The following is an 18,805-nucleotide window of genomic DNA, read 5'->3' as shown; positions in this document are numbered from 1 at the left end:
CACACACACGTAGGACCACAATGCTCCGCTTCTCAAGACCATAGATCACGATTACTCAGTTTTAAACAAATAAACAAATAAATAAAATAATAATAATCTTCCAATGGCTGCCTATGTGGGTCTCCAATTTTCCAGGAAAAAAAAAAAGAAGAAGATACCTTAATGGTAGTTTGAGATAATTAGCATAGCGACAAATGCTTCCATTTCCAATGAGAAAATCTACTGCGGCTCAAAGTAAACAAACACTGTATCAGCTATCAATCAGGAGTTATCACGTTACCAGGTGAGTCACAGGTTTTCCAAATCAGGACAGGCTAGGAGGGGGAGGACACAGGGAGGATGGGGGGGGGGGGGGGGACAGAAAAAAAATGGTGAAACGTAATCTAACACAACAGTAGTGAGAAAGAAAAGTGGAAGACAGGTGCATAGAGACGGACGGATGGACGGACGGACGTACAGACAGACAGACGGACGGACGGATGCAGTTAAACTACAACATGCGTGCAGTCTCTGTGGTTACTTGATGCTTCTAGCAGAGATTAGAACTGACTGGTGGGCGAGGACAAACCTAGGGGGAAAAGACCTGCATACAACCACGTGAGTCAAGGGCTTTTCCTGGCTATGCAGGGTTCATCAGGGAGTGTGTGAATGTGTGTTCCATCTTAGGCTGTAAGGTGTCTGTGTGGGTGTGCTATATATATATATATATGTGTGTGTGTGTGTGTGTGTGTGTGTGTGTGTTTATATGAGTCAGTGTGTGTGTGTGTGTATCCATGAGTCAGTGTGTGTGTGTGTGTGTGCGTGTGTGTGTTACCTCTTGCTCTGCCAGGTGTGCGGCACGCTGCAGACGATGGAGGAGAACATGAGAGCGGTGACGAAGGAGAAGAGGACCAGGTAGATGAGGCCCTCCACCCCATCATAACACAGCCCCGTCAGAGCCTGGACATAGTCCTGGAGGGAGGGAGAGAAAGGGGGAGAGAGAGAGAAAGAGAGGGGGGTGAGGGGGGAGCGAGAAAGAGAGAGACCGAGGAAGAGAGAGAGAAAAAGAGAGAGACCGAGAAAGAGAGAGAGAGAAAAAGAGAGAGACCGAGAAAGAGAGAGAGTATGGGTGGAGGAAGGCGGGAGAGAGAGAGAGTGACAGAGGTACAGATAAATGGAGTGAAAGAGGAGGGAGAGAGAGGAGTGAGAAGGAGTGAGTCATGTTATCCTAGGAGAGGAGACGTCTTGTCAGAGCTGAGTCGCTCAGACAGTCTGGTGGTTTAGAAATCTGCCTGGAAACTACTCTTACTCATCACACCAGTCACGACACACACACACACAACCACACAACCACACATACACACACACACTTCACCTCCTCTCCTTTACATCATGAACACTGACTGATAGGTCAAAGGAATGGATAGGTTTCTTATAAACTGCTTTCACCTGTCATATTCTTTCAAATCGGCAGTGAAGGAAAGGGCATTAGGAAAGGAACTAAGGAAAGGAGGCATGGCTATTGAGGACAGATGAAGAGCAGCCTGAGAGAGAAGGAGCTGAGAGAAGTCGGCCATTTTAGATCCAAGCTTGCTTGCTGCTGCTAGCCTCACAGTATAATGGTGATGTGAGATTTAACAAAGCCTTTTGTCTCCTTTGAAACTTCAAGGAGAGGAAAATTACAGTCATTACCAGTTGAGGAGAGAGAGAGAGAGAGAGAACATGGAGAGAGGGAGAGAACTGATATATAGAGAGAGAATAGCACCATCTATAAATGATGAAGAAAGCTATTCAATGTTTTAACTCTGTGTGTGTGTGTGTGTGTGTGTGTGTGTGTGTGTGTGTGTGTGTGTGTGTGTGCTTGCTTGCATGACGTGTGGTTCTTTATGCTTTAAAAAGGAGAGGTCCTGTCTCCCTCTCTCTGCAGTTCTGTTTGTTCTAAATCTCTAAATCCCTCTCTACTGCTGAAGAAATTAAGCCTTCAGGTGATCAATACATCACTGAGAGTTTTAATCATTATCTGAACACATTTGCCTAATCATTGATCAATAAAGTACATACAAGTCATTGGATTGAAATCACATATTCAGGCTTTCTAAGGACAAGCCCATAGGAACACGCATTGAAGTAGATGTCAGCGGTTTCACCTATTAGATCATTAATATTCACCGCCTGAACTCCTTGAGGGATGAGGTGCAGTGCGAGTTCTTTCAGTGGACACACACACACACACACACACACACACACACACACACACACACACACACACGTTCTCTCAGTGGACACACACACACGTTCTGTCAGTGGACACACACACACATGTTCTGTCAGTGGACACACACAGACACACACACCCACACACACACTCTCACCATGTGTAGGCTGCGACAGTCAACCAGAGCGGTGAGTTGGTGGAGGCCGACCTCAGTAGAGTTCAACACTGACTGGATCTGCTCCAGACCCCCCTACACAACCACAGGAGAGGTTAGATACTGCACACGCACACACACGTGCATACACCCCCCCCCCCACGCACATGCACACACGCAGACACATACCTTGGTGTTGGGGTAATCACGTGTAGCTGATCTCAGGAGTTCTGCAACGTCATCCTGCATCTCCACCAGGGCTTTGTGACTTCCTGACAGCCTCTGTAACACACACACACACACAAAAATCACTCAATCTTGGCTGGAGACTACAGTACCCATAACTGTCATTCATCACAACCAAGGCTGACAGTCTTCCACACCCTATGTAGTGTGTTCCTGTCTTCCTGGTTAGGACCAAATTGAGAACCTCAAAACGACAACAAGAGATAGAACTACAACCGCTACAGAGAAAGAACTACAACTGCTACACATGCTCGAAGGAGTCTGTACCTGCTGGAAGGGGTTGGTTTGGCCTGTGTTGCACCTCAGGTAGTACTGCAAGATATCTGGAGAAGAAAACATAAGCACAAATCAATACATACATACTGTAAAATGTATTTTAGTAGCCCGGGCCTTTAATTGGTCTAACCACGAAGTGCACCCGGTGCATATTGGAGACAGGCTATGATTGGAGACGGGGGGGGGCTCTTCTGTTACCCCCGCCAAACTGCTCCTCAAACTACTGCTCAAACCCGCGATAGGACAGAACTGAATATATCACAGCCTACTGAGAACACAGTACATTTACAGCCACAGTGTTAGCCGACAGTAATTCAGTCAAACCCAGATCCATCTTTGAGAGAGATTTATGGTAATTAATGATCGTTTCCAAGACTGCCGCAGCAAATGATCTGTCATGGCTGTCAAATAAATACTGGTAAAGTTGCTAGCGGTTGACTCCGAATCAAATGCGGGGCTTTAATTGTCTGCTTGTATCCACAGAGAATACATACTGGTACACAATTCATTTTGACCCTGTATTTACGAGAGACAGGCGCTTCAATGTCATTAGTGGCCCGAGTATTATTGGAGACAGGCGTTCATTGACGATTCTGTACTGATTGGACGTTTTACGGTGTGTGAATATACAGTACTATGCTGTATTTGGAAGGCACACCCCGGTCTAGTTTTCCTAAAGAAACACCTCAGTAAATGATTAAAACAACATCCAAAAACAGTTGAACCCTGTCCTAGACAAATACACACACGGCACCAACTTGAAAGAGAGAGAGAGAGAGAGAGAGAGAGAGGGAGACCACTGAGACAGGTTAATAACAAAACAACCTTGAGCTCTGCAACATCTGCCAGAGGGGGGACAGGGGGAGGGAGGGAAATTCTCTCACAAAAACACACACACACACACACACACACACACACACACACACACACACACACACACACACACACACACGCACACACACAGTGAGAGGCTTGAGGGATGAGATCTAAACCGGTTTCTGGTGATGTAAGCCTGTCGTGCTGCACGATACTGCGCCAGTGAGAGGCAACAGAGTTACCGTGGTAGATCAATATTTACTGTCAAACTGCCCCAGTCCTTCACGTCAATCTCACAGTGTTGTGAGTGTGTGTGTGTGTGTGTGTGTAGAAGTCGATGTGCCTGTGTGTGTTTGTGTGTGTGTGTGTGTGTGTAGAAGTCGATGTGTCTGTGTGTGTGTGTGTGTGTGTGTGTGTGTGTGTGTGTTTAGCCTCTCCCTGCATCTCCCTACGGAGGTTCATTAACTGTGTTATTCAGGCAGGACTACAGCAGCATCTGGTCTCTCTCTCTCTCTCTCTCTCTCTCTCTCTCTCTCTCTCTCCACACTGCAGACAGACAGAGCGGAAACAACAGAAAGAACCTTAGAACTCATTAGACAAGTTCAGAGACAACATCAGGTTCAGAGAGAGAGGGAGGGAGAGGGGGGGAAAGGGGGAGAGAGAGAGAGAAGATGAGATAACAGCCCGCCGACACCCCCCCCCCCCCCACACACACACACACACACACACACACACACACGGGAGAGGAAGAGCTGGGATTGGAGAGTTGCTGATGCGTACAGTAGACATAGAGACAGATAGTGCTTTCAGATACCAGAATGTCAATCATCACACACGCGCACACACACACACACACACACACACACACACACACACACACACACACACACACACACACACACAGGCGTGTGGGCACGCTCTAAGAATAGAAGCTTTTTGACAGGGTCAAGGTTGGCCTTTCAAAGAGAACCCAGAGGACCTTCTTAGGACAGAGCTCCATCCATGTTTCCATCCCCTGCTTTCTCCTCCCCTCCCCTCCCCTCCCTTTCACTCCCTCATTCCTTCCACTCCCTCTCCTCCCTAATCTTTCTTCTCTCATTCCCCATGCCTTCATTCCCAGCCCTTATCCTCTCTTTCTCTCTCTCTAGTTCCCTCGTTCCCTCGTTTCCATACCTTGGTCGATGACGGCATTCTCCTTGGTTACCCTGGTAATGTAGGTATCCGGGGAAACGCAGAAATCGCTGGCCGTCTGTGGGGGTGTAATCAAACATGACCGTCAAACACAACCACAACACAACCAAACGTGACCATCAAACGCAACCACAACACAACCACATCATACTGCACTCCCAAGTGGGACTGGCTGGCTTTCCACTGTGGTAGTCTGCACGCCACAAGACTGCGTTAGCCGGCTGAGCTAAAGCTCTGACGTTAAACAGAGGGAGCGAGTCCCTTGGCATTAGTTCAGGGGGCTAACACCAATCTTCAGGCCTCAGCCAAGCTCCCTGAACCACCTCTGCTACACTAGGAACACGTCTCAAAAATCACTGTGGCGTGGTTGTGGGACCGCCTGGCTTTGAACCTAGGTCTCCTGCGTGCCGCAAGACGGTGTTAGCCCTGCTGAGCTTAAAGCCTAGGCAGTCGCTGTGTTCTGCTGACAATGACATCATCCGGTCAGACATCCAAGCAGCTGCGCCGACCCGTTTCCATAGTTACACTCACCGCGGCGGCGGCCAGTTCCATGCCCAGCGTCCCCCAGCTGATGACCAGCGTCAGGACCCCCAACAGACACACCCTGAGAGAGAAAGAGAGAGTGTGTGTGTGTGTGTGTGTGTGTGTGTGTGAGAGAGAGAGAGAGAGAGAGAGAGAGAGAGTGTGTGTGAGAGAGTGTGAGAGAGAGATACAGATAGAGTGAGAGAGAGAGAGAAAAAGAGAGAGAAAGAAAGAGAGAGAAAGAAAGAAAGAGAGAGAAAGAAAGAGAAAGAAAGAAAGAGAGAAGGGGGGGAGTAGAGAGTGTGAAAGAGAGCGAGAAAGAATGAGGCAGAGAGAAAGAGAGAGATAGAGGGGGGGGGGGGGGGGGGGGGAGAATGAATAGAAGCCTACACAAACAGAAGCTTACAGTGACTAAGCCTGTGAAACAATGACATCTGTCCCAGCTGAGGTAATACTATGGCCTAATGCAGAGTTCCGCAGAGCGGGGACTGCTTTCTCCTCTAGGATGGAGGGAATGCGGAGGAGAGAGGGATGGAGGGAGGGAACACTTGTTTACTGGAGTTCTCAAAACATCCTGGGGGTGAGTCACGTACATGCAAACACACGACACTTGAACGCACGCGGAGCACGCACACACATGTACGCGTAACACGCACGCGCGCGCACACACACACACACCAGTGGAGACTTGTGGAGGCAGACGTCAAATCAAACCGTTCCTCATTCCGTTCCGGGGCATTACAATGAGCCTGTCCTCCGATTTCTACCTCCACCAGCCTCCCCTCACACACACGCAGTTATGAGCACACGAGCACACACACAGGCACACACACACAGTTATGAGCACACGAGCACACACACAGGCATGCACACGTGCACACACATACACACAAAAACAGGCTGTGAAACGTGAGTCACTTTCACACAAGATGATGTAAATGTGCCTTCGCTCCCACTCCATCAATCTCTCTCTCTCTCTCCCCCTTCTCTCTCTCTAATCATGTCTTTCTCACCCACTCCATCACTCTGCCTCTGCTCATCTCTCCCTCTCTCTCTCTCTCTCCCTCCCTCTCTAATCAACTTCTCTAGCACTCCATCAATCTACACCCCTCTAAATCCTCTCGTCCTTTCTCACTCACCCCATCCAACGACCCTATATACCCCCCCCACCCTCCCTCCCTCCCTCTCTATTCTATCATCACTCTTTCTCTCTCATCCCCTCCAACTACCATATACATCCCTTTCTCTCTCTCACCCCCCCCCCATTATCAACTCCTCCCGTTCCCTCCCTCTTCCACTCCACTGCTCATCTCTTTCTCTTTCCCTCCATCCATCCATCCATCGCACCACGTCAGCCATGTGACGTAGCTCACCCAATCAGAGTTCCTTTGGAGTTGCGGATCAGCCCGAACAGCACCAGCAGACAGATCAGCACGTCAAACAGCAGCAGAGCCAGGTACCCCAGCCACCTGCAAAACACACAACACTTTCATTGTCAGAAATATTCATCATTTCACTATGTTACAACGTACACTCACTGAACACTTTATTAGGAACACTGTACTAATACTGGGTAGGGCCTCCCTTTATTAGGAACACTATACTAATACTGGGTAGGGCCTCCCCTTTGCTCTCAAAACAGCCTCAAGTCTTCGTGGCATTGATTCCACAAGATGTTGGAAACATTCCTTTGTGTGGTAGTTTAGTCCTAGTGTACTACCTGGAGTGTGGTAGTTTAGTCCTAGTGTACTACCTGGAGTGTGGTAGTTTAGTCCAAGTGTACTACCTGGAGTGTGGTAGTTTAGTACTAGTGTACTACCTTGGAGTGTGGTAGTGTACCAGTATTGAGACCCACCTGTACCAGTCGAAGGCCTCAGTCTTGCGGGCCAGGTCCTCCAGGGAGATGTGACTGTTGCTCCAGAAGGGGATGTCCACCATCAGCCTCACCAGCTGGTCCAGCTGACCCTGCAGCTTCTGGACCATGGACACGTAGTCCGCCTGCTCCTGGTAGGCTGTCTCCAGCTGGACCAGACCCTCCTCGACTGTCTGGTTCAGGGACAGGGCGCTCTCTGTGACCTAGGTACATACATGTACACACACAGGTTAGATACACACACACACACACACGTTTCTGTGTACACGTGCACACACACAGCCTGAATTCCTTGAGGGTTTGAGCTGCAATGAGGGTTTGAGCTGCAAAACCCTGCAGTGTCTCTCAGTGGAGAAACACACACACACACACACACACTAAACGCACTTGTTCCTACACTGCACCACAAGTCCTGACTCTCCAAACACTCAGCAACACATCAGTTATTCATACATGCAAATATATGCACAATGGTAACTTCATCAATTCACTCTTTTTCCTCAAGCACATGACTGCGTCAGAGAGGCAGGCAATTCCGCATTGGGCACACTCCAAAGACTCTGTTTCCACTACACCTATTACAACGCTCCTAGCAGAGGTCAGCAGAATCACCCTGCTGCCTATTCATAAGACTATTAGACTCACACCAGTTCAATGCACCAACACACACACATGCACCAACACACACACATGCACACGCACACACACACACACACACACAGCAGAAAGAGAGGAAGAGATGCGCATACTGCACAGACAGGCGAGGGCAGGCGCACGCACACACACACACACACACACACACACACACACACACACACACACACACACACACACACACACACACACACACACACACACACACACACAGGGTTTAGAGCTGACTGGTCAATTTTAACAGTCAGGCTCTAATCCTTAGGTGCTTTAACAGTCTCGTCCCCTTGGGTCTTCTAGACATGTGTGTGTGTGTGTGTGTGTGTGTGTGAGTCACTGTGTGTGTGTGAGGCTACAGCTTAGATTCATGTCTAGTACTTTTTGTTTTTTTGCTATGAGGTAAACATGTGTGCAAGTTTTGAGATAAAGCTTTGGAGGAGTCGAATTTAGGGTGGAGAGGGGGTATAATGTGTGTGTGTGTGTGTGTAATATGTGTGTGTTTGTGTGCGTGTGTGTAATATATGTGTGTGTAATACATGTGTGTTTGTGTGCGTGTGTGTAATATATGTGTGTTTGTGTGCGTGTGTGTGTGTGTGTCACTCACCAGTTTATCCACCCCTGCGACCGTGCGGTTGGCATGACGTAGGGAGTAGGCAAGACGATTGGCTCCGTCGCACGACTCGCCGTTGCCATAGAAACCCACTGCGATGCCAGCACTGAAGGAGAAACAAAGAACAGAGCAGGAAGTGCGTTAGCTCACTGGCTAATATCCATCAGTGATCCGTTTTCGACAGCTTCGTCTTAAGTCCCGCCCGGCTTGGACCTGATATGATAACGTCTGTCAGGACCGGATTCTAAACAGAGATGTGACAATGCAGTTACTTTTAAATTACATTTCAAAATCAGAAAACTGCAGACAAAGTGAGAGAAAAATAAATAAATAAAACAAATCGAGTTGGTATTTTCTGACAATACCGCAAACCAATCTGTCATTTTATTTGACTACAGGGCAAAAGGAATGCTCTCAAACTATTTTAAGTACACAGGAGTGGAATATGATTTCTGTGTGTGTTAATACGCCAAATATGGCAATGGAGCTTCTTCATAAAAGCAATATCGCTTCCTCGTCGCAAAATATTACTTTCAAACATCACGAGGTGCAGTAACAATACAAAACAACACGGCTGTGTGCTGTTGCTTGAATACCGCAATGTCGGTTTGATTAAATAAAGTCCATAGTCCCCTGACGTCACTAGCAACAGCAGCCGGTTGAGTGACAGTTGATTGGGCGATGGAGGTTGAGTAAAAGTGATTGGTTGCCTGTCAGAGTCTTTAGCCTGAGCTGAAGCCTCACATTAGTTCTGCAGACAGGTTCCTCATTAAACATGCATAGAGTTAGAGACTGAGCTCAGCCTTATATCTCTCTCTCACACACACACACACACACGCAGGGAGAGATGCGCTTACAGGTCTGACTAACCTCCACAGGAAAGCAGGTGTAAGAGGTAAGAAGGCACTTACACCACACACACACACACACACACACACACACACACACACACACACACACACACACACACACACACACACACACACACACACGCTGCAGTGAGCAATAACGATCAGTCCGTCCACTTTGCGTATGTTCTAATTCTTACACTGTTCTCCTCCTGACCAGCAGGAGTCAGTGTGTGGCGTACACAGCCTTTTGTTATGATCTCATCACTCTCCCTCTGGCAAATATGGGACTACCAGGAATTCAGATCCCCTAACACACACACACACACAGTCCGAACAATGGCCTGGTTGCCAGACCGCACGTAATGTGATTCTTCTGCAGCTCTGGCTCCAGCATGCATGCACACACACACACACACATCCGCAGTTGTGTCCCCCCACCTCTGCCCTTTACCCCCTCTGTTCCCCCTTCTCTCCCCCTACCCCCCCCTCTCCTTCTCTCTCACCCAGTCTGCCAATCTGGCCCCTTTTTACCCCTTACCCTCCCTTTTTTCTCACAGTCACCCCCCTCCATCATCCCCCTCACTCTACATCCCCCACCTCACTCACTGTCTCCCCCTCTCTCACTCACACACAAACAGAGACACACACACACACACACACACACACACACACACACAACTGGTAATCATTCCCACTAACTGCGGTATTGTGACTGTCTTAAACAATGTCCTCTATAGGCTAACTGCCCAGGCACATTTGTACTGGAAATTTATAGAGACCATTATGCCAGTCCATTAGCTAGAGTGGCCTTCTTCTTCAGTGTGTGTGTGTGTGTGTGTGTGTGTGTTAAAGAGGGTTTAATCAGAGGTTTATGATGGACCTCATTATAGAGAGTGTTATTAAACACGACTGAGGGAGGGAGGACGAGAAAAGGAGAGAGGGGAGAGCTCCCCCCCACCCCCCCCCCATTCCACCCCCCAGCCAGCTCCTCTCTATCCCAGGGCTTCTCTGTCCCTCTCTTTCCCATTTGTCCCTCCGTCCCTCTCTTCCCATCTCTTAAACTCCCGCTGTGTTTTATGACCTCCTTCTATTACCAGAGGATTTTAGGACTTGACCAGCTTGAGAGGGAGAGAGATAGACATGTGAGTGTTAAGGTGAACACTAGACATAGTTCAAAGGTTACATGACCCAGAGACAGTGTCTCTGCTGCTCCAGATACGCTTACGTGCGTGTGTGCGTAAGTATGCGTGTCAAATGGACTCTTTGAAGAGTTGGACATAGGTCCACTCTGTCTGTCTGTCTGTCAGAGCGGCTGACCCAGCTTTGCAGACTCCTATTGACCATCATAGGGAAACTAAGTCACATGACTTACAGTAGGTTCCGTTAGGGAGGAAACAAACAACCCTGTCGGAAAATGACAGCGATTCCCTTTGACTGGTCTAAATTAAGCCTCCCTTAGTCGCAGACAAACTCTAAAATCAATAGAAAGCCTTGTAGAAACAACAGAACGACAACGTTGGATGATGTCAGTGAGCTAACTTTAAAACAACATGAGTCTCACTCACTCACACACACAGAGAGAGAGAGAGACAGACAGACACAGAGGGAGGGTCACTTTGTAGTGTGTCATCCCACAGAGTAGTATCAAATATTAAACACACACACACAGCTCAATATCAAATATTTATCAATAAATATTACAGTTACAAATGAAATATTTAAAGCTGAAAAACACATCTAAAGCACTGAGTCACGCACGCACACACACACACACACACACGCTCCTCCTCCCCACACACACACTCTCCCAGTGACTATATAATTCATCTCTCGTCCCTGCATCAAATCTGCTTCTGTCTCCATGGCAACCTTTCTAGGCCAGAGAGAACGAAGGCAGAACGGAGAGAAATAAAAAAATAAATATCAGAGAGGAAAAAAAAGAGAAAAACGGAGTACAGTTAAAAGAACAGGTGCAGTCAAATTGTTTTCGCCAAGAGACATGCAAACAAGCGTAAAAACACACACACACACACCAAATATAGAGAAAAGCATCTAACCGACCAATGAATCAAAACATGCCGTGTGTGTCTGTGTGTACGTGTTAAAAAACGATGCTAGCGGAAGAAATTCAGCAAGCCAAAGGGTCTCATGCGACCTAAATAATCTATTTCAGAAAACTGCTCTAATCTGACACAGCATCAAAGACAATAGAGAGACAGAGAGAGAGAGAGACAGAGAGAGAGAGAGAGAGAGACAGAGAGAGAGAGAGACAGAGAGAGACAGAGAGAGAGAGACAGACAGAGACAGAGAGAGAGAGAGACAGACAGAGACTGATAGACAGAGAGCGCACAGGCGCTTATCTGTCGCCGACTTGTCATTCGTTGAAGTGTCATATCTGAACAAATATAAATCTCACACGACACCAGCCGCACAGAGAACATCCGTCATACATTTCTGACGCATCTCCTTCATATGTCTCTCCGTCTTTATCGGTGTCACAAAACACGGCGAGAACGGAGAGAGGGAGAGAGAGGGAGAGAGAGAGAGAGAGAGAGAGAGAGAGAGAGAGAGAGAGAGAGAGAGAGAGAACACATTGTTGTTCATATGTCATATTGTCCGCTCCTAAATCCTGGACCGAAGCATGCACTCAAAGGAAACCTCCCTATATAAAAAGACTGAACACCACAAATTATGTGTTACATATTCAGTATAGAGACTGTATTTCTCATATACAGACGTTATACACCATACATATTAATTATAGGCCACATATATGCAGATTTAACTGTATGCTGCTTTGCTTTGGATCATTGCTTTTGAACCTAAAACAGCCCTATCATTACTGGTACATGATGATAGGTGATCTACAGTCACCACACTGTATCTTTGGGAAACAACAGTGTTATATTGGGACAGTCAGATTACGAGATTATGTCCTGAACTCTTCAACCCACTGAGCTCTCAAAGCATCTTTTTGTCCCACATATTTTTTTGCAGAAAAGGGATGAAGAAAGGGAAGGAGAGAGAGAGAGTGGGGAGAGAGGGGGGGGGGGGGGGGGGGGGGGTGAGCGAGCGAGCAAGTTAAACATGCCATTGCGGTTGCTTGCCTGCAGTCATAATTCCCCCTCTCTCCCTCTCCTCCCTGTTTCTAGGTTACAGGGTCAACAACCTCTGTGTATAAACTACCCGACAACACTATTAATCACGACTCCTACCAGTATTCCTGTCTAATAATCTCATGTGCGAGTCTGTTTAGTAAACCTATCCCAGTTTAGAATATTCCCTCTCTGAAAAAGCATCCAGGGCCAACATTTAAACAGATTAACCTCCAAATCCAATTATGGTTTTTTCGTGTAGTTATGAGCATTTGGCAAACTCATAAACACACACATGCGTGCATACACGCACGCACACAGACAGACACAGACACACACACAGGGGGGCATTCAGACAGACCATAATATGACCCACTGATACAGCTGCTGGGAGAATGAGAGAGAGAGAGAGAGAGAGAGAGAGAGAGGGGGAGAGAGAAAGAGACAAACAGACTCACTGTAGAGGGCTGGTAATGTCATTAAGCAGCAATGACTAGACCACTTCTCTGATGTCCTGTATGATCTGAAGCCAGATTACCAAGTAAGGACAGTCTTGTATGCGGCAGAGTTTCTGATTACTATAGTACTCGGAAATTAGACCAAACTCAAAGTCAAGAGGACTTTTTCTCTCTCTCCTCCTCGCCCCTCCCTCCCCCCCTCTACAAGTATCTGTGTCTGGGTGATTTAGTCTCTGTAGGGCTACGGGTTCAAGCGTACAGTGATCCGTCTCTCTCCTCCCTCCCTCCCTCCTTTCCTCTCACCCTCTTTCTCTCCCTCTCCCTGACAGGTTGAGAAGCAACGGGGTGGAAGTGTACAGCGATCCCTCTCCTTTACCTCCCTCCGCTTTCTCCTTCCCATCTCTCTCTTCCTCCCTCCCTCCCTCCCTCCTTTTTCCCTCAACACCCTCCTCTCGTTCTCCCTCTCCCTGGCAGATTTAGCTGCAGTGGGGTTTAAGAGTCTAGTGATCTACCTCTCTCCCTCCCTCCCTCCCTCCCTCTTTCTCTTTAGGAGCCCAAAGGGTTGAAGTGTGCAGTGATCAGTGACTGCAGGCAGATCAGAGAGCTAAGACAGAGGAGACCTGTCCTGCTCTCCTGGTCACTGCCCGGCCCGCTTCCCGACAGCAGCGCATACGGAGATTAGCGCTATAAATACACCGCCGCTAGCTAACGCTAACGTTAGCGAATGCCAACGCTTGTGGGTGCCAATGCTAGCTAATACGAAGGCTAGCGGCCACAGTGCTATCACTATAATGCCACCGCATTAGTGCAAGGCTAACGGGCTAGCCATGGAATGAGTAATGGTATTGCAGATGCTCTAACAGTAGAGCGTATACCCCAGTCCAGTGGTTGGAAGGTACACCAAACATGCTACATGGCAGAACAAACTGCTACTAGGGAAGGTAATGTAGCAATGCAACAATTTATCAAAACAACTCAAATGGTCCAACCAGAACGGAATGTTGCGGGGAATGTCTGTTCTTGTCATTGTTATTCTGTGGTGCTAGCTTCTTGTCGCTAGCACCACTCAGGAGATATGGGGTGACATATGATAGATATGAGTGAGTGAGATATGAGTGAGTGAGAGTGTGTTTGGGTGAAGAAGTGTGTGTGTCTGTGTGTGAGAGAGAGAGCGAGAGATTGTGTGTGTGTGTGCGTGCGTGTGAGAGAGAGTGTGAGTGTGTGTATATGTGTGAGTGAGAGTGCGAGCGTGAGCGTGTGTCTGTCTGTCTGTCTGTCTGTCTGTCTGTCTGTCTGTCTGTGCGTGGGAGTATGTTTGTGCGCGCAAGTACCACTCACCTGCAGACGAGCGTGGCGATGATGACACACCAGGCGGTGCAGCAGCAGTCAGCATTGGGGGGCTGGTGTGTGTGCGTGTCGTCGTTCTTGCGTCGACGGCAGCACAGCCAGAAGGAGTAGAAGAGGAGGAAGAGGAGGTCCAGGGCCAGACACACCAATGCTACCGAGCCTAGTAACAACACCGACTGTAGGGGAGGGAGGGAGGGAGGGGGGGAGAGAAAGAAAGAGCGATTACATCACTATGCCGCAGAGAACACATGACATCCCAAATTTGACTTTAGCCTACAAAGCCTTCCATGACTACTCACGCATGAAGCACAGGCTGCGGGCCGCAGCGGGACTATTTGGGGTTAGCACAAGCACAGGTCAGAGTTGAATACCGTTGATCTTTGACCCACGGCTGCCACGGACCCTACGGCCAGAAAAAGCTCATGCCACACGTCATGGGGCGTCACGGGTTCCTTTGAGGAACTCTCCTTTCAGAAGGTCACAAGTGCCACATCACGTGTTGACATGTTGATCACCCCCCCAGATTAGTCTATTTAGGGGACCCACCTACCTCAACAGCTCCCCCAGAGGTGGCAAGTTCCATATTGTAACTTTAAGTCTGCAAAGAGCAGGATGGTCAGTGGTCTAATAATTAAGAGCGCTCATTAATGAGGATTAGATCAACCACGGTGTGGTGCTAGTAGAACCTAAGCTGAAAAGTGTAGTACTCCAGGAACAGACACATGACTATTCCAGTCGATTTTAAGGCATTTGAGGTGTCCGGAAGTAAACAATGGAATCAGGAGACAAATCTCAGCTGATGACGACAAAGAGCCCTGAGGAACTGATGTCTTAGATCCTCTCAGAGTCGGGACATGAACTTCTGATCTTCTACTTAGTTGGCAGCGTTCTTCTTCTAGCACAGGGCCAGACTAACACACACACACACACACACACACACACACACACACACACACACACACACGGAGACTGACACACACACCAGCTGTGACAGTAGTGCTGGGTGAGCAGAAGCTGGTAGAGAAGGAGTGTGTGTCAGACGAATCACACAAACAAGACGTACACATACACACACACACACACACACCTGCTTTGGGGGAGCAGAAGCAGGGCTTTTTAGGGGGAGCAGCGCAGTGTGTGTCAGATCAGACCCACCACACAGATCATACACACTCAAAGGGCTTTGATGTCAGAGAGAGAGAGAGAGAGAGAGAGGGAGGGGGGTGTTGTTTGTCTGACTCAGAGAGAGAGAGACAGACAGAGAAGAGCAAGAGAGAGGGGGAAGGGAGAAAGAGAGATGCATGCCTGGCCCAGAGAAAGAGATGAAAGAAAAATGCAAAGAAAGGGAAAGGATGGAGGGAAAGGAGAGTGAGTGAGTGAGTGAGTGAGTGAGTCTCAATGCAGAGAGAGAATTGTTTCTGTTTCTCCGCTGTAAGAAACGGAGGAGAGAGAGAGGTGTCTGGCGAAGGTTTACGCTGGGACAAGGGCAACATTGAGGACACACACACACACAGCTAGATGTTTCGACTCTGACGAAGTGTATCGGAAGTGTCCTTTTCCTCCACTGGGAGAGACTGGGAAAAGCATTACTAGTAGGAACATGCCAGGACAATGGCTTAAGCTTCCGGAAAACCTGACTGGAATTCTAAGGGCTGCTTAACGACTGATAATGATCTATGACTGTGTCCATGGAATGCTGCAACACCTTTACCAACACAATAACCTTGGAATTCCAAAAACATGATCAGGATTTAATCCTGGAATTCTGCTCTTATTACTGGAATTCTACAGAGATCCCTGAATGAGCCTCTGGAATTCTACTCAGCTCCTTCGTGACTGGTATTCCCATTTATGCAAACTGGTGTAATCAAAGTTCATGGCCCTGGATTTCCGCATCTCCTTCCTGAATGACAGAATTCCAAAGTGTTTATCCTGGGAATGCCCCCACAGCCTGGGGGGAGGAAGCAGCTTTGCAGAACAGAGCTAGTAGGTCATTTGACCAGACCACTCCAACCAACCTCTAGGTCAGACCGTTTAGGCGGAGAGTTGTGGACTAGGGCCGTTTCCCCTGACATATGTGTTGCCTTCAAAGTCCCCTAAAACAAAGGCGCTTTGGAAGGCTACATTGTGAGATGTTTGGATCTTGACTCAACAATGGACTTAGCACTTCCGCCCTTCAAACGCAAATCCCGAGAAGTCGTCATGGGTCAAATACTTGAGACGCGCTTAATTTGGTTTGCCTAAAATACTTGCTAAAATACTTAGACCAAGGTTAGTAGGTCACAGGACCACTATTAGACCAGGCTCTGTTATGGGAGCTGAGAGAGAGGGAACCTGAGTGGACCATAGGGATTGATTCCAAACCATAGCCATGCGCCCTTAGCCTGACAAAGTGCTTAAAGGTGTCCACTGCTATAGGGATCGATTCCAAACCATAACCACACTTCCTAGGCCCGACAATGTACTTTAAAGTGTCCACTCCTTTAGGGATCGATTCCAAACCGCAACCATAGTCTAAAAAAGGTGGAGGAGGTTTTGGTTTAATCAAAATTGGGGCGAAAGAGATGGCTATTGTTGCTCAGTAGAGCCCTCATGATGAGAACGGGGAAAGGAGAGAAAGAGAGGGAGAGAGAGAGAGAGAGGGGGATGGGGGGAGGGAGAGAGACAGAGGGAGAGAGAGAGAGAGATGGAGGGTACAAACAGTACTTCTAGGAACACCTGACATTTCCCACAGCAGCAGAGAACAGAGACAGCAGTTTCCAATGTAGGTCACACGGCCCATCTCTCCTCCGACGGCGGCCATCTTGGTGGGGGGGAGGGGAACAATGTGTTCTAGCGCTGTATAATGATCTAACAGATGTCGGCAGAGACTCCAGAGATAAAGAATAAAACATGTACACGCTTGTGTTCTATGAAAAGAGCGCGGATGGGAGACTTGCCTAGCCTTGCCGGTAAAAGGAAATACAGATTCCGAATATTGGCCAAACACTGCATGTCCAAAAACATCACTGTTTCCATTTCCACACTTTCTCAGCTCCCTGAGGGAAAGGAGACTTGTGAGAATCCAATGACTCCTTTCTACTACATAAAAACCCATAGAATGCAATGTTCAATGTCGGAAAAGCTAACAATCATGGTCCTGCAGAATGAGACGAGACCTTCAGATTCTAAAGGAAACCTCATGCTGACCCTTTCCCACACCAACCCACACATCACTGGGGGGTTCGTTGTTGTTGAGCAACAATGTGTGTGTGTGTGTGTGTGTGTGTGTGTGTGTATGCGGACGGATCCTCTGTTTATTTCCATACAACCCTTTTCTTCTGGGAAAGCAGGAAGTTGAAAGAGAAAGAAAAAGAGAGAATCGCTTGATGATTTCATTTCCAATTCCAACGCCAATACCGTGAGAAGACCGGAGGACGGGGACAAAGGAAGTGCGGAGGGGAAAACTAGATAGTGAACTAGATAGGAGGGTTCCACCGAATCCTGCCGACAACGCCCCTTTAACGATGGAAGCCTGATCTGCCGTCATCAGCTCTATACGTCCCATTAACGCCCACGGTCTGGGCTGCATCCCTATAATCGCGCCTGCTGCTTCTAAAACATCTGCTGCATTTCTACACACAGTGAATAACAAGGCACTCGTTGGGGGAGAGAGATAGAGAAAGAGAGAGAGAGAGAGAGAGAGGGAGAATACGCGTGTGAGATAATGAGAGGCAGATAAGAGTGGAAACGAGGGAAGAGAGAGAGGGAGAGAGACAGAACGAGGATAAAATGAGAGAAAATGAGAGAAAAAGAGGGGGCAAGAGAGGGATGGAAGGGAGGATGCAGAGAAAAGCGGCACGTGTACCATAAGCAGTATTGACAGAGAGCTCTCACAAAGAAGCGCTGGTGAACTACAGAACCGTTATTCAAGGCTTGTGTGTGTCTATATCTTGAAATCACGTTACTACGACATGAATGAGATACAAAAAATGTGATGCCTTGTCAAATAATTGAGCCGTCATATTGAGCTGTGGTGCATTATCAAAAATCCATACACTCACTAGAACCTCAGCTCCACTCTTGTCTGAAAAATAGCTGTGTGTGTGTGTGTGTGTTGTGTGTGTGTGTGTGTCAAATTAAGTGGTCCCTTACGATAGTGTTTGAATGGACGACACACTAGAGCACAGCAACTGTGCTAGCATGGGGCTAGTGGTGAATCCCCCACTGTCAAGGAAAGTCCCCCACTGTAGCCCAGGTCTGAGACCCGTGCTAACGTCTTTGCGTATATGGTGGCTGGGGTGAGGTTTGAGGTTTGAATCTGATCGTAGGTCAGTGCTTATGGGGCAGTTACCCCCTATGGCGAGTATTACTGTCTAACTGGATTTAACTGTCATCCAACCCATCAAAGCAGATTAGAGAGCAAGATCAATTAGCTATGGCTGTGTGTGTGTGTGTGTGTGTGTGTGTGTGTGTGTGTCCATCAGTGTGTGCATCAGAGAGTGTGTGTGTGTGTGTAGCTCTACAGTAGATCAATTAGTG

General features: G+C 48.0%; 1 protein-coding gene across 1 annotated transcript in view; it reads right to left on the bottom strand.

Moving 5' to 3' along the window:
• ttyh3b (tweety family member 3b) overlaps positions 1–18,805 on the bottom strand; it is a 30,987-nt gene that overhangs the window by 8,219 nt on the left and 3,963 nt on the right. Inside the window, exons 3-12 of the mRNA XM_083693989.1 lie at positions 14,276–14,460; positions 8,528–8,639; positions 7,255–7,475; positions 6,773–6,868; positions 5,409–5,481; positions 4,860–4,935; positions 2,862–2,917; positions 2,538–2,630; positions 2,352–2,444; positions 815–951 (exon numbers count right to left, since the gene is read on the bottom strand). Coding sequence (XP_083550115.1) covers positions 815–951; positions 2,352–2,444; positions 2,538–2,630; positions 2,862–2,917; positions 4,860–4,935; positions 5,409–5,481; positions 6,773–6,868; positions 7,255–7,475; positions 8,528–8,639; positions 14,276–14,460 — 1,142 coding nt within the window. The remainder of the gene's footprint in view (positions 1–814; positions 952–2,351; positions 2,445–2,537; positions 2,631–2,861; positions 2,918–4,859; positions 4,936–5,408; positions 5,482–6,772; positions 6,869–7,254; positions 7,476–8,527; positions 8,640–14,275; positions 14,461–18,805) is intronic.

Source organism: Argentina silus, assembly GCF_951799395.1.
Source record: "Argentina silus genome assembly, chromosome: 22".
Classification (NCBI taxonomy): Eukaryota; Metazoa; Chordata; class Actinopteri; order Argentiniformes; family Argentinidae; genus Argentina; species Argentina silus.
This window is presented reverse-complemented; position numbering and strand designations above follow the sequence as displayed.